Source organism: Eucyclogobius newberryi, unplaced genomic scaffold, assembly GCF_026437365.1.
Source record: "Eucyclogobius newberryi isolate DKJ021-1_F unplaced genomic scaffold, fEucNew1.0.hap1 SCAF_116, whole genome shotgun sequence".
Lineage (NCBI taxonomy): Eukaryota > Metazoa > Chordata > Actinopteri > Gobiiformes > Gobiidae > Eucyclogobius > Eucyclogobius newberryi.
The window spans coordinates 147,501-165,000 of record NW_027315742.1 but is presented as its reverse complement, the minus strand read 5'-3'; the positions used below and the strand labels follow the sequence as shown (position 1 = coordinate 165,000).

At 46.5% G+C, this 17,500-nt stretch overlaps 1 protein-coding gene across 1 annotated transcript in view; it reads right to left on the bottom strand.

The window, feature by feature from the left end:
• LOC140355582 (NF-kappa-B essential modulator-like) overlaps positions 1–17,500 on the bottom strand; it is a 44,049-nt gene that overhangs the window by 18,475 nt on the left and 8,074 nt on the right. Inside the window, exons 3-9 of the mRNA XM_072440222.1 lie at positions 17,284–17,500; positions 16,279–16,350; positions 16,018–16,203; positions 15,013–15,074; positions 14,818–14,865; positions 4,147–4,249; positions 1–30 (exon numbers count right to left, since the gene is read on the bottom strand). The exon at positions 1–30 is cut by the window's left edge and continues 86 nt beyond it; the exon at positions 17,284–17,500 is cut by the window's right edge and continues 49 nt beyond it. Of these exons, the coding sequence (XP_072296323.1) occupies positions 1–30; positions 4,147–4,249; positions 14,818–14,865; positions 15,013–15,074; positions 16,018–16,203; positions 16,279–16,350; positions 17,284–17,500 (718 nt within the window). The remainder of the gene's footprint in view (positions 31–4,146; positions 4,250–14,817; positions 14,866–15,012; positions 15,075–16,017; positions 16,204–16,278; positions 16,351–17,283) is intronic.

The window sequence follows — 17,500 nt, the reverse complement described above, 5'->3', positions numbered from 1 at the left end:
GGCCTTCAGCACCTCGCAGTCTTTAGCCATCTGCAGACACGAGACCTTCAGCACTTTGAGAAGGTGTTTAGTCACCCAACGTCACCTAACACCTCCAAACACCTCCAAACACCACCAAACACCACCAAACACCACCAAACACCTCCAAACACCACCAAACACCACCAAACACCTCCAAACACCACCAAACACCTCCAAACACCACCAAACACCACCAAACACCACCAAACACCACCAAACACCTCCAAACACCTCCAAACACCACCAAACACCACCAAACACCTCCAAACACCACCAAACACCTCCAAACACCACCAAACACCTCCAAACACCACCAAACACCACCAAACACCACCAAACACCTCCAAACACCACCAAACACCACCAAACACCTCCAAACACCACCAAACACCTCCAAACACCACCAAACACCACCAAACACCACCAAACACCACCAAACACCTCCAAACACCTCCAAACACCTCCAAACCCCTCCAAACACCTCCAAACACCTCCAAACACCACCAAACACCACCAAACACCTCCAAACACCTCCAAACACCTCCAAACACCACCAAACACCACCAAACACCACCAAACACCTCCAAACACCTCCAAACACCACCAAACACCACCAAACACCTCCAAACACCTCCAAACACCACCAAACACCACCAAACACCACCAAACACCTCCAAACACCACCAAACACCACCAAACACCACCAAACACCACCAAACACCTCCAAACACCACCAAACACCACCAAACACCTCCAAACACCTCCAAACACCACCAAACACCTCCAAACACCACCAAACACCACCAAACACCTCCAAACACCTCCAAACACCTCCAAACCCCTCCAAACACCTCCAAACACCACCAAACACCACCAAACACCTCCAAACACCACCAAACACCACCAAACACCACCAAACACCACCAAACACCTCCAAACACCACCAAACACCTCCAAACACCTCCAAACCCCTCCAAACACCTCCAAACACCACCAAACACCTCCAAACACCACCAAACACCTCCAAACACCACCAAACACCACCAAACACCTCCAAACACCACCAAACACCTCCAAACACCTCCAAACCCCTCCAAACACCACCAAACACCACCAAACACCTCCAAACACCTCCAAACACCACCAAACACCACCAAACACCTCCAAACACCACCAAACACCTCCAAACACCACCAAACACCACCAAACACCTCCAAACACCTCCAAACACCTCCAAACCCCTCCAAACACCTCCAAACACCACCAAACACCACCAAACACCACCAAACACCTCCAAACACCACCAAACACCACCAAACACCTCCAAACACCACCAAACACCTCCAAACACCTCCAAACCCCTCCAAACCCCTCCAAACACCACCAAACACCACCAAACACCTCCAAACACCACCAAACACCTCCAAACACCTCCAAACACCACCAAACACCTCCAAACACCACCAAACACCACCAAACACCTCCAAACACCACCAAACACCACCAAACACCACCAAACACCTCCAAACCCCTCCAAACACCTCCAAACCCCTCCAAACACCACCAAACCCCTCCAAACACCACCAAACACCACCAAACACCTCCAAACACCACCAAACACCACCAAACACCACCAAACCCCTCCAAACACCTCCAAACCCCTCCAAACACCACCAAACCCCTCCAAACACCACCAAACACCACCAAACACCACCAAACACCACCAAACACCTCCAAACACCACCAAACACCTCCAAACCCCTCCAAACACCTCCAAACACCACCAAACACCACCAAACCCCTCCAAACACCACCAAACACCACCAAACACCTCCAAACACCACCAAACACCACCAAACCCCTCCAAACACCTCCAAACCCCTCCAAACACCACCAAACACCACCAAACACCACCAAACACCACCAAACCCCTCCAAACACCACCAAACCCCTCCAAACACCACCAAACACCACCAAACACCTCCAAACCCCTCCAAACACCACCAAACACCTCCAAACCCCTCCAAACACTTCCAAACCCCTCCAAACACCTCCAAACACCACCAAACACCTCCAAACACTTCCAAACACCACCAAACACCACCAAACAGTTCCAAACACCACCAAACACCACCAAACACCTCCAAACACCACCAAACACCACCAAACACCTCCAAACACCACCAAACACCTCCAAACACCTCCAAACACCACCAAACAGATCCAAACACCACCAAACACATCCAAACACCACCAAACACCTCCAAACACCACCAAACACCTCCAAACACCACCAAACACCTCCAAACCCCTCCAAACACCACCAAACACCTCCAAACACCTCCAAACCCCTCCAAACACCACCAAACACCACCAAACCCCTCCAAACACTTCCAAACCCCTCCAATCACTTCCAAACACCACCAAACACCACCAAACACCTCCAAACACTTCCAAACACTTCCAAACACCACCAAACACCACCAAACACCACCAAACACCTCCAAACACCACCAAACACCTCCAAACACTTCCAAACCCCTCCAAACCCCTCCAAACACCACCAAACACCACCAAACACCTCCAAACCCCTCCAAACACCACCAATCACTTCCAAACACCACCAAAACACCACCAAACACCACCAAACACCTCCAAAACACCATCAAACCCCTCCAAACCCCTCCAAACACTTCCAAACCCCTCCAAACCCCTCCAAACACCTCCAAACACCTCCAAACACCTCCAAACACTTCCAAACCCCTCCAAACCCCTCCAAACACCTCCAAACACCTCCAAACACCTCCAAACACCTCCAAACACCACCAAACACTTCCAAACACCACCAAACACCACCAAACACCACCAAACACCTCCAAACACCTCCAAACACTTCCAAACACTTCCAAACACCTCCAAACACTTCCAAACACCACCAAACACTTCCAAACACCACCAAACACTTCCAAACACCACCAAACACTTCCAAACACCTCCAAACACCACCAAACACTTCCAAACACCTCCAAACACCACCAAACACCACCAAACACCACCAAACACCTCCAAACACCTCCAAACACTTCCAAACACTTCCAAACACCTCCAAACACTTCCAAACACCACCAAACACTTCCAAACACCACCAAACACTTCCAAACACCACCAAACACTTCCAAACACCTCCAAACACCACCAAACACTTCCAAACACCTCCAAACACCACCAAACACCACCAAACACTTCCAAACACCACCAAACACTTCCAAACACTTCCAAACACCACCAAACACTTCCAAACACCTCCAAACACCACCAAACACCACCAAACACTTCCAAACACCTCCAAACACCACCAAACACTTCCAAACACCACCAAACACCACCAAACACCTCCAAACACTTCCAAACACCTTCAAACACCACCAAACACCACCAAACACCACCAAACACCTCCAAACCCCTCCAAACACCACCAAACACCTCCAAACACCTCCAAACACCACCAAACACCACCAAACACCACCAAACACCACCAAACCCCTCCAAACACCACCAAACACCACCAAACCCCTCCAAACACCACCAAACACCTCCAAACACCTCCAAACACCACCAAACACCACCAAACACCACCAAACACCACCAAACCCCTCCAAACACCACCAAACACCACCAAACACCACCAAACACCACCAAACACCACCAAACACCTCCAAACCCCTCCAAACACCTCCAAACCCCTCCAAACACCACCAATCACTTCCAAACACCACCAAACACCACCAAACACTTCTAAACACCACCAAACACCTCCAAACACTTCCAAACACTTCCAAACCCCTCCAAACACCTCCAAACACCTCCAAACACCACCAAACACTTCCAAACACCACCAAACACCACCAAACACTTCCAAACACCACCAAACACCACCAAACACCTCCAAACACTTCCAAACACCTCCAAACACTTACAAACACCACCAAACACTTCCAAACACCTCCAAACACCACCAAACACATCCAAACACCTCCAAACCTAGTCTGGGTTTAGTTCCGTGGCTGGTCTTAGTTCTGCCGTGGTGTTTGTGATATTTTGGAGGTTCCTGGTGGACACATTTACCTGAACACAGTCCTTGTCCTTCTGTTTGAGCAGAGCCTCAGTTTTGTCTCGCTGAGCTGAACTTTTCTGTAGATAATCCAGTTTCTCCTCCAGCTCCCTGTACCTGTAGAACCATAAGAACACCTTCAGACACCTTCAGACACCTCACACCTTCAGACACCTTCAGACACCTCACACCTTCAGACACCTTCAGACACATTCAGACACCTTCAGACACCTTCAGACACCTCACACCTTCAGACACCTTCAGACACATTCAGACACCTTCAGACACCTTCAGACACCTCACACCTTCAGACACCTTCAGACACCTTCAGACACCTCACACCTTCAGACACCTTCAGACACATTCAGACACCTTCAGACACCTTCAGACACCTCACACCTTCAGACACCTTCAGACACCTTCAGACACCTCACACCTTCAGACACCTTCAGACACATTCAGACACCTTCAGACACCTTCAGACACCTCACACCTTCAGACACCTTCAGACACCTTCAGACACCTCACACCTTCAGACACCTTCAGACACCTTCAGACACCTCACACCTTCAGACACCTTCAGACACATTCAGACACCTTCAGACACCTTCAGACACCTCACACCTTCAGACACCTTCAGACACCTTCAGACACCTCACACCTTCAGACACCTTCAGACACCTTCAGACACCTCACACCTTCAGACACCTTCAGACACCTTCAGACACCTTCAGACACCTTCAGACACCTCACACCTTCAGACACCTTCAGACACCTTCAGACACCTTCAGACACCTTCAGACACATTCAGACACCTTCAGACACCTTCAGACACCTCACACCTTTAGACACCTTCAGACACCTTCAGACACATTCAGACACCTTCAGACACCTCACACCTTCAGACACCTTCAGACACCTTCAGACACCTTCAGACACCTTCAGACACCTCACACCTTCAGACACCTCACACCTTCAGACACCTTCAGACACCTTCAGACACCTCACACCTTCAGACACCTTCAGACACATTCAGACACATTCAGACACATTCAGACACATTCAGACACCTTCAGACACCTTCAGACACCTCACACCTTCAGACACCTTCAGACACCTTCAGACACCTTCAGACACCTCACACCTTCAGACACCTCACACCTTCAGACACCTTCAGACACCTTCAGACACCTCACACCTTCAGACACCTTCAGACACATTCAGACACCTTCAGACACCTCACACCTTCAGACACCTTCAGACACCTTCAGACACCTTCAGACACCTCACACCTTCAGACACATTCAGACACCTTCAGACACCTCACACCTTCAGACACCTTCAGACACCTTCAGACACCTTCAGACACCTCACACCTTCAGACACCTTCAGACACATTCAGACACCTCACACCTTCAGACACCTTCAGACACATTCAGACACCTTCAGACACGTTCAGACACGTTCAGACACCTTCAGACACGTTCAGACACGTTCAGACACCTTCAGACACCTTGTAATGGCAGAAAATGGGTCATGTCATTCTAATGTTGTTTTAGGCCATGACATGTCACGGAATTAATATCTTTGTTGTTCTCCTGTGTGCAGATGGGATAAGAATATGAGGTCCTGATTATACTGAATATCTACTGTCCGGCGCCTCTTAATCATCAATTAATGCGTCAGGACCGGATTCAGTGGAAATGGTCTTTGATTAAACCTCTGAAGAGCTGGAACCGTCACAGACGTGATGCTCTGGTCTATCTCTTTTTGAGCTGATTTGGGTTGTGATTATGTCATGTTTGTTACCACCTATAAAAGGTGTACTTTGTAACTTGTAAAGTTAGGTAGGGACAGAACGAACTTGTCTTAGGGAAAGTGAGGGTGTTTATCCACTGAGCACGTGAATAAACTTCCACCTTTTGAGAGAGACCGAGAGACTCTGTTTCTGCTTCAAGTTATTGCCTGGTTACTCTTTACTTGATCATTGTTTACAGGAAACTGCCGTAACAACCTTCAGACACATTCAGACACCTTCAGACACCTTCAGACACCTCACACCTTCAGACACCTTCAGACACCTTCAGACACCTCACACCTTCAGACACCATCAGACACATTCAGACACGTTCAACACCTTCAGACACATTCAGACACATTCAACACCTTCAGACACATTCAACACCTTCAGACACATTCAACACCTTCAGACACCTTCAGACACCTTCAGACACCTTCAGACACGTTCAGACACCTTCAGACACATTCAGACACCTTCAGACACGTTCAACACCTTCAGACACGTTCAACACCTTCAGACACCTTCAGACACCTTCAGACACCTCACACCTTCAGACACCTCACACCTTCAGACACGTTCAACACCTTCAGACACCTTCAGACACCTTCAGACACCTTCAACACCTTCTGACACGTTCAGACACCTTCAGACACCTCACACCTTCAGACACCTCACACCTTCAGACACCATCAGACACCTTCAGACACCTTCAGACACCTTCAGACACGTTCAGACACGTTCAGACACCATCAGACACCTTCAGACACCTTCAGACACCCTCAGACACCTTCAACACCTTCTGACACGTTCAGACACCTTCAACACCTTCAGACACCTTCAGACACATTCAACACCTTCAGACACATTCAACACCTTCAGACACATTCAACACCTTCAGACACCTTCAGACACCTTCAGACACCTTCAGACACGTTCAACACCTTCAGACACCTTCAGACACATTCAACACCTTCAGACACATTCAGACACCTTCAGACACGTTCAACACCTTCAGACACGTTCAACACCTTCAGACACGTTCAGACACCTTCAGACACGTTCAACACCTTCAGACACCTTCAACACCTTCAGACACATTCAACACCTTCAGACACATTCAACACCTTCAGACACGTTCAACACCTTCAGACACCTTCAACACCTTCAGACACATTCAACACCTTCAGACACATTCAACACCTTCAGACACGTTCAGACACCTTCAGACACATTCAACACCTTCAGACACATTCAACACCTTCAGACACGTTCAGACACCTTCAGACACGTTCAGACACCTTCAGACACCTTCAGACACCTTCAGACACCTTCAGACACCTTCAACACCTTCTGACACGTTCAGACACCTTCAACACCTTCAGACACATTCAACACCTTCAGACACCTTCAGACACGTTCAACACCTTCAGACACATTCAGACACATTCAACACCTTCAGACACGTTCAACACCTTCAGACACATTCAGACACGTTCAACACCTTCAGACACGTTCAACACCTTCAGACACATTCAGACACATTCAACACCTTCAGACACATTCAACACCTTCAGACACCTTCAGACACGTTCAACACCTTCAGACACATTCAACACCTTCAGACACGTTCAACACCTTCAGACACGTTCAACACCTTCAGACACCTTCAGACACATTCAACACCTTCAGACACATTCAACACCTTCAGACACATTCAACACCTTCAGACACGTTCAACACCTTCGGACACGTTCAACACCTTCAGACACGTTCAACACCTTCAGACACCTTCAGACACATTCAACACCTTCAGACACATTCAGACACCTTCAGACACGTTCAACACCTTCAGACACATTCAACACCTTCAGACACATTCAGACACCTTCAGACACCTTCAGACACGTTCAACACCTTCAGACACCTTCAGACACCTTCAGACACGTTCAACACCTTCAGACACGTTCAACACCTTCAGACACCTTCAGACACCTTCAGACACGTTCAACACCTTCAGACACCTCACACCTTCAGACACGTTCAACACCTTCAGACACCTTCAGACACCTTCAGACACCTTCAACACCTTCTGACACGTTCAGACACCTTCAGACACCTCACACCTTCAGACACCTCACACCTTCAGACACCATCAGACACCTTCAGACACCTTCAGACACCTTCAGACACCTCACACCTTCAGACACCTCACACCTTCAGACACCATCAGACACCTTCAGACACATTCAGACACCTTCAGACACGTTCAGACACGTTCAGACACCATCAGACACCTTCAGACACCTTCAGACACCCTCAGACACCTTCAACACCTTCTGACACGTTCAGACACCTTCAACACCTTCAGACACCTTCAGACACGTTCAACACCTTCAGACACATTCAGACACGTTCAGACACCTTCAAACACGTTCAACACCTTCAGACACATTCAGACACATTCAACACCTTCAGACACATTCAACACCTTCAGACACATTCAACACCTTCAGACACCTTCAGACACCTTCAGACACCTTCAGACACGTTCAACACCTTCAGACACCTTCAGACACATTCAACACCTTCAGACACATTCAGACACCTTCAGACACGTTCAACACCTTCAGACACGTTCAGACACCTTCAGACACGTTCAACACCTTCAGACACCTTCAACACCTTCAGACACCTTCAACACCTTCAGACACATTCAACACCTTCAGACACATTCAACACCTTCAGACACGTTCAGACACCTTCAGACACATTCAACACCTTCAGACACATTCAACACCTTCAGACACGTTCAGACACCTTCAGACACGTTCAACACCTTCAGACACATTCAACACCTTCAGACACGTTCAGACACCTTCAGACACGTTCAGACACCTTCAGACACCTTCAGACACCTTCAGACACCTTCAGACACCTTCAACACCTTCTGACACGTTCAGACACCTTCAACACCTTCAGACACATTCAACACCTTCAGACACCTTCAGACACGTTCAACACCTTCAGACACATTCAGACACATTCAACACCTTCAGACACGTTCAACACCTTCAGACACATTCAGACACGTTCAACACCTTCAGACACCTTCAACACCTTCTGACACGTTCAGACACCTTCAACACCTTCAGACACATTCAACACCTTCAGACACCTTCAGACACGTTCAACACCTTCAGACACATTCAGACACATTCAACACCTTCAGACACATTCAACACCTTCAGACACCTTCAGACACGTTCAACACCTTCAGACACATTCAACACCTTCAGACACGTTCAACACCTTCAGACACGTTCAACACCTTCAGACACCTTCAGACACATTCAACACCTTCAGACACATTCAACACCTTCAGACACATTCAACACCTTCAGACACGTTCAACACCTTCAGACACGTTCAACACCTTCAGACACATTCAACACCTTCAGACACATTCAACACCTTCAGACACGTTCAACACCTTCAGACACGTTCAACACCTTCAGACACCTTCAGACACATTCAACACCTTCAGACACATTCAGACACCTTCAGACACGTTCAACACCTTCAGACACATTCAACACCTTCAGACACATTCAGACACATTCAACACCTTCAGACACCTTCAGACACCTTCAGACACGTTCAACACCTTCAGACACCTTCAGACACCTTCAGACACCTTCAGACACCTTCAGACACGTTCAACACCTTCAGACACGTTCAACACCTTCAGACACCTTCAGACACCTTCAGACACGTTCAACACCTTCAGACACGTTCAACACCTTCAGACACATTCAGACACGGGAGTGCGGATGTCACACCACAAAGAACCACGAGAACACTTCATGCGCCACAACAATCAACCACTGGGACCAAACTAAACGTCATAATCCATATGCACATGATATTCTGCAATAAATCACTGTTTTAAGAAGCAAACCAAACAGTCTTTCTTTGTTAAACCACGACCTGCACAAACGTAATATAAAATACACATAAACAATTTTATTTTTTTAGCACATTGTCAATAAGTTTCTTTTAAGTTTTGTAAAACAAATAGGGGGGTTGGTCCCGAGAAGAAGAAGAACGAAAGAAAGAATAATATTCCGATGCGAAAACAATGTTTCCCATTTTTCAAATATCAAACTATACATTTTCCTACCTCATGGTGTGGGTCCCTGGTCACTTTGTGTTTTTGGCCCTCTAAACAGTAATAATGTAAAATTTTGCATTACATGTTTATATGAACGGAACGTGCAAGAGATGGAACGTGTTCGTGAGACACTTAGAGTAAACGAGTGCTTTAAATTTAAAATGCTCGTTTAGAGTCGCACTTTTGCACGGGCTTCACCCGTTTACAACGGTAAAGTTCCATTTTCCTACTACTAATTAGTCTGCAGGGGGCGTGCGTGAGGGAGGAGTGCGTTAGTGAGTGTTTGGAAGTGGGCGAGCGCTTCGCGATCGATTTTGCGACGTTTTTCACGTTTTAATCAGTAAAAGTTTTTCACGTTTTAATCAGTAAAAGTTTTTCACGTTTTAATCAGTAAAAAACGTTTTTCACGTTTAAAACTGTAAAAGTTTTTCACGTTTAAAACAGTAAAAGTTTTTCACGTTTAAAGGTGCCATAACGTGCTTTTTTCACGTTTGGTAGTCTATCCTAAGTGTATCATTGATAATAATAAGTGTTGTGCAACACCCTTAACATAATAGTTAAGAAATATCACCCAGACCTTGGACCCTTCACCAACCCGGAAATGGAGACGACTTGGTTTGATATTCGCCCCCACCCTTGTGAAGAGCCATCTGGCTCCCCCGCCCAACCCGTGACGTAGTCTCAGAGCGTGTGTGCCCCGCCCAACCCGTGACGTAGTCTCAGAGCGTGTGTGCCCCGCCCACCCGTGACGTAGTGTCCCCCCCCATGAGTGAGAAACGATAGAACTTCAGATCAACACTACTTTGAGCCTAAATAAATCTGGTGTTTATTCTACAGCGTGCGCAGAACAGATATATATATAGATCTATATAGATCTATATCTATATATATCTATATATCTATCTATATATATATCTATCTATCTATCTATCTATCTATCTATCTATCTATCTATCTATCTATATATATATATATATATATAACTTATATATATAAAATATTATATATATAAGTCTTATGTCCATCGCGCTCTTATTTCCTGTTTTTTCGGTATCAGATAGAACTTCTCTCATTTTTTTTTCCCGGTTGCTGCATCAACTGCCACATAAACCTTCACCATTGTGATAATAGTAAAAAGTGCGATATCATTAATGAAGTTTTGGGCCTCTTTGAGCCGTGTTTCCTCGTAAATCGAAGCAGAAAAACTCCAGAATGGGCTTGTGGGGAGACAGCAGCGCGGAGCCGGGGGGAAGAGGGCGGGAGGCGTCAGGCGGGAGGGGGGTGGAGAGGGGGGATGGTGACGCGTGCCTGTGGTTATGACGCGGTCTTGCCCCACCGCCCGTCAGTTTGCAGATTGGAGGAAAGGAGATAGTCTGTAATAAAGCTAAACACTGCGGGAATCAATCTAAAAAACACTATGGACATATATGAAGCACAAATAGCAATGTAAGAAGGTTAAAAGCTCTGAAAAGTCGATTTTGCATGTTATGGGACCTAAAAAAATTCACGTTTTACACAGTAAAAGTTTTTCACGTTTTAATCAGTAAAAGTTTTTCACGTTTTAAAGAATAAATGTTTCACACAATCGTTACAGTTTCACTTCTTGTTCCTGAAATGAGAGGAACTGAACGTTTGTCGAGTGTCGCATCCTCTTCACACTCGAGTGAGAATGAATTTAATTACATCGAAGTTACAAACAACTAAAGAGTTTCAGCTCATGTTTTACGCCACATTATAAAGGCCTGAGATGGTTTGACTTTCAGTTTGTCCATTAAGCGTCTCTCTCTCCAGGGGGCGCTGCAGGGAAACTCAACATTTAACCAGGAATACTCATTATGTATTTGTGGCCTTGTCATTTTGATATATAAGTATATCGGCTAATATACTTATAAAGGATTAAGGATTTTCAGACAGATTTGTTTTTTGTATTTTTGGTCCGATATGGCTCTTTGAACATTAAAGGTTGACGACCCCGGCTCTAACTCATTAATATCCCTCAAGTTTGTGACAAGTTTTACAAAATTAAAACTAAACTAAATACAGATAAAAAAACTAAAACTCTTTACATTTAGGTCAATGTTTGGACTAGAATGAATTAAAATAACGTAGTTCTTATGATTACATTGTGACCTGAATAATTATAGTTATAGATTGAATAATCTTGACATCTCGAGTAAGAAAATATTTACAACATGAACCTGAACCGAAGGAAAAAACTAAATTTTTAAGTTTTACTGGACAAACACTCAACGATTTAAATTCTACCACAGACTAAACGCTAAAATACAATTTAGGGAATCAATTTTTATTTTTTTGCGCCACTCTTTTTGTAAATAGAAAAGCAAATTAAATGACATTTCTACCCTGGAAATTCCAAATTCTTGGTCATTTATGTAAAAAATAAAACCTCTAAATAATTAATAATTAGATGTGATGTCAGTGAATTATTGAAAGTGTGTTTTGGTCATTTCGCCTCCTGTCGCCTTCAACGAGAACATTTAACAGGTTTATAATATTTATAATACTGTATGAAATATGATCATACGGCTTTAAAGCAGAACTAAGTAACATTTTGCCCAAACGTTTTTGTGTCATTGTGTCAAATATGTACTTTTGCCTGTGATTATACTGTCTTTTTACGATAAAGAAAGACCGAAAACGCTTTTGCGTCTGTTCTCTGACAATGTATTTTCACAAGAGAGCTGCAGGGGGAGCTCTATCTCCAGAGATACTTAGTTCTGCTTTAACTTGGATGAAAACTTTAAAAAGAAACAACTAAATCAACACAAAAGCTACAACTCAATGAGTTTGTGCTGTAGCGTTACACACGGCTGTAGTGAGTTACACACGGCTGTAGTGAGTTACACACGGCTGTAGTGAGTTACACACGGCTGTAGTGAGTTACACACGGCTGTAGTGAGTTACACACGGCTGTAGCTGGAGTTACACACGGCTGTAGCTGGAGTTACACACGGCTGTAGCTGGAGTTACACACGGCTGTAGCTGGAGTTACACACGGCTGTAGCTGGAGTTACACACGGCTGTAGCTGGAGTTACACACGGCTCTAGCTGGAGTTACACACGGCTGTAGTGAGTTACACACGGCTGTAGCTGGAGTTACACACGGCTCTAGCTGGAGTTACACACGGCTGTAGTGAGTTACACACGGCTGTAGTGAGTTACACACGGCTGTAGATGGAGTTACACACGGCTGTAGCTGGAGTTACACACGGCTGTAGCTGGAGTTACACACGGCTCTAGCTGGAGTTACACACGGCTGTAGTGAGTTACACACGGCTGTAGCTGGAGTTACACACGGCTCTAGCTGGAGTTACACACGGCTGTAGTGAGTTACACACGGCTGTAGTGAGTTACACACGGCTGTAGATGGAGTTACACGGCTGTAGATGGAGTTACACGCGGCTGTAGTGAGTTACACGGCTGTAGATGGAGTTACACGGCTGTAGATGGAGTTACACGCGGCTGTAGTGAGTTACACGGCTGTAGATGGAGTTACACACGGCTGTAGTGAGTTACACACGGCTGTAGATGGAGTTACACACGGCTATAGTGAGTTACACACGGCTGTAGTGAGTTACACGGCTGTAGATGGAGTTACACGCGGCTGTAGTGAGTTACACACGGCTGTAGTGAGTTACACGGCTGTAGTGAGTTACACACGGCTGTAGTGAGTTACACACGGCTGTAGTGAGTTACACACGGCTGTAGCTGGAGTTACACACGGCTGTAGCTGGAGTTACACACGGCTGTAGCTGGAGTTACACACGGCTGTAGCTGGAGTTACACACGGCTGTAGTGAGTTACACACGGCTGTAGCTGGAGTTACACACGGCTGTAGCTGGAGTTACACACGGCTCTAGCTGGAGTTACACACGGCTCTAGCTGGAGTTACACACGGCTGTAGTGAGTTACACACGGCTGTAGCTGGAGTTACACACGGCTCTAGCTGGAGTTACACACGGCTCTAGCTGGAGTTACACACGGCTGTAGTGAGTTACACACGGCTGTAGTGAGTTACACACGGCTGTAGCTGGAGTTACACACAGCTGTAGATGGAGTTACACACGGCTGTAGATGGAGTTACACACGGCTGTAGTGAGTTACACACGGCTGTAGTGAGTTACACACGGCTGTAGTGAGTTACACACAGCTGTAGATGGAGTTACACACGGCTGTAGATGGAGTTACACACGGCTATAGTGAGTTACACACGGCTGTAGATGGAGTTACACGCGGCTGTAGTGAGTTACACGGCTGTAGATGGAGTTACACACGGCTGTAGTGAGTTACACACGGCTGTAGATGGAGTTACACACGGCTATAGTGAGTTACACACGGCTGTAGTGAGTTACTCGGCTGTAGATGGAGTTACACACGGCTGTAGTGAGTTACACACGGCTGTAGCTGGAGTTACACACGGCTGTAGTGAGTTACACACGGCTGTAGCTGGAGTTACACACGGCTGTAGTGAGTTACACACGGCTGTAGTGAGTTACACACGGCTGTAGATGGAGTTACACACGGCTGTAGTGAGTTACACACGGCTGTATTGAGTTACACACGGCTGTAGATAGAGTTACACACGGCTATAGTGAGTTACACACGGCTGTAGTGAGTTACACGGCTGTAGATGGAGTTACACACGGCTGTAGATGGAGTTACACGCATGCAGAGTGAGAGAGGCGTGCAGACCTGCCCTGTGTGGCCTGAAGCTGCTCGGTGAGTTTAGCCAAACTAGAGCTGCAGAGAGGAAGAGAGAGAGAGGAAACCAAGCATGTAAACAGGTTTGAAGGGTTAAAAGGGTGAGAGAGTAAAGAGACATTCAGGGTTAAAGAGGCAGCCTTTGTTAGTGAGACAGTGTTTTTAAACGGGTGGAGGAGTCGTTACCAGTCTGAAGAATGCTGCGCCTCGGAGCGGTGCTGGTGCTCCTCCACAACATTGTTCGTTTGCTTAAAAAAAGACACAAAAAAACACTTTTAAAGCTCATTTATGTGTTTAAAACGTGTCTTAGTCGACCAACACTTTTATATATTCACTGATCACTTCATTGTGAGGATAAAGGTGTTCAAGGGCAGTTTGGGCGTGGCTCATCTGTACCTCTCTGTGTTCTTATGATTGGAGTAAGTGACCTTTGGAACAGTCAAACAGACACTAAACTCTCTTTTAGAAAACACCACAAAAAACACCACAAAACACAACAAAAACACCACAAAATATTCAAAAACACCACAAAATATTCAAAAACACAAAACATTCAAAAACACCACAAAAACATTAAAAGACCACAAAACGCAACAAAAACACCACAAAATATTCAAAAACACAAAACATTCAAAAACACCACAAAAACATTAAAAGACCACAAAACGCAACAAAAACACCACAAAACATTCAAAAACACCACAAAACATTCATTTAGAGGTTTAGTCTTTAAAAGTCTTCAATGAAACGATGGTTTTATGATTATTCACAACTAACAACAGTGAAATCCTTATTCACTGTCATTTACACGGCTGTTTCATTGTCTGATAGTCTCATTCTGCTTCAGCACAAAAAGGAAACTGCTGCTGGACAAAAATTAAAAAATATCAAACCCAATGTAAACACGACCAAACATAAACACCACAATTTCTGTTTATCCGTTTGAAATAAAGCACTGGTCGGGCCTCGGTTTGAAACGAGGGGGGGTCTAAAACGTTCCTCTAGACCGTGCGGAGTTTAGCTGTAGCTCGTTTGCTAACATCGGGGGGAGATAAAGGACACTTCAGCTCAACACTTGGACTCGGGAACATGTTATTTGAGCTGAGAACAAGTTCAGTCCTGTGATCAGACTGGAGCCGCTCTTTCACACTGAACATTGACTCTCATGCCTGTGTCGTTGCGGTGCTTTACCTGTGCCACGGCCAGCTTCCCTCGCAGTTGGTCGATGAACCTCCTCATTCGCTCCCTGTCCTTCTCCCCCTCCTCTCGGTCTCGCTCCAGCTCCTCGTTCTTCCTCTTCAGATCTCTCATCCCTTCTTCCAGCTTTTCCTTGTGGCTCTTGAGGAACTGCAGGACGTCGTTAGTGCCCTCCACCGGCTGCAGACGGAGAGAGATGAACCAGATAAAAGGCTATTAAAGGTCTGGGATGTGTCGGCGTGCGTGGCGTCTTACCAGACTGCGCGGTGGAGTGGTTTGAGAGTGCCGCTCCATCTCCACTCGCTTCCTCTCCCTAGAGTCTAAAGTCTAAAACACAACAGCACACTTCATACGGCCTTTTCTTCTCCAGAGAAAACAGAAGGTTGTGTATATTTGACACTATATTTGACGCAGCGTAAATGGGCGGGGCTTATTCAGGATGGGAGTTCTCAGACTCTCAGATCGATTGAGTCGAAACGTGTCCAGATGAGACAGTGGAGCCCTGCTGGACGAGCAGGGGATTACACCATCGTCTTATTATATCTATCAGGGGGAAAATAAATAAGAAAGATATAAGGTTGTGTCGAAATGCAAGATGAAAGCCCAAAACCCAAGGTGACACTCCTGTAGCCGCAGCTGCCCTGGGGCAGTCTGGCTGAGGCCCCTCCCACCACCATCAACACCAGACTCACACAAGGCGATGTGGGTGTGGCGAGGGGCTAAAACATTTAAAGAAGGATTTTCCTGGAGCCACATCCCAGTTTGATCTTGGTTCACGTTTCCTTAAAGTCTTTAAGTGATCTGCTGTTTCTGACAGCTCACACTTCACTCTGATTGGCTGAATCCACCTGTCACTCACTAAAGGATCTTGACTTTCTGTACTGTATCTTATTAAATCATATTTCTATAGCTGTTGTTTGTCGCTCTAGGCCCATATTGAGCCCGCAATGAGCCCGCAATGAGCCCATATTGAGCCCGCAATGAGCCCGCATGAGCCCTCAATGAGCCCGCAATGAGCCCACATTGAGCCCGCAATGAGCCCACATTGAGCCCGCAATGAGCCCATATTGAGCCCGCATGAGCCCTCAATGAGCCCGCAATGAGCCCACATTGAGCCCGCAATGAGCCCACATTGAGCCCGCAATGAGCCCGCAATGAGCCCGCAATGAGCCCGCATTGAGCCCGCAATGAGCCCTCAATGAGCCCTCAATGAGCCCACAATGAGCTGGCATTGAGCCCACATTGAGCTCGGTGGTTCACCTGCGGTGGCTCGAGCGGCCCGTTCCTCGACGCTCGCTGCTCCTCGGTCTGGCTGGAGCTGCAGTAGTGGCTGGAGTCGGCGGAGGACGGCGGCGTGTTCACCAGGCTCTGCAGCGAATGGTTCTCCTGCGCCAGTCTCTCCACCAGTGCCCGGGCCTCCTGGAAGCGGCAGCTCAGGAACTCTCGCTCCTCTTTGGTTTTCCTCTGCCATCCTTCC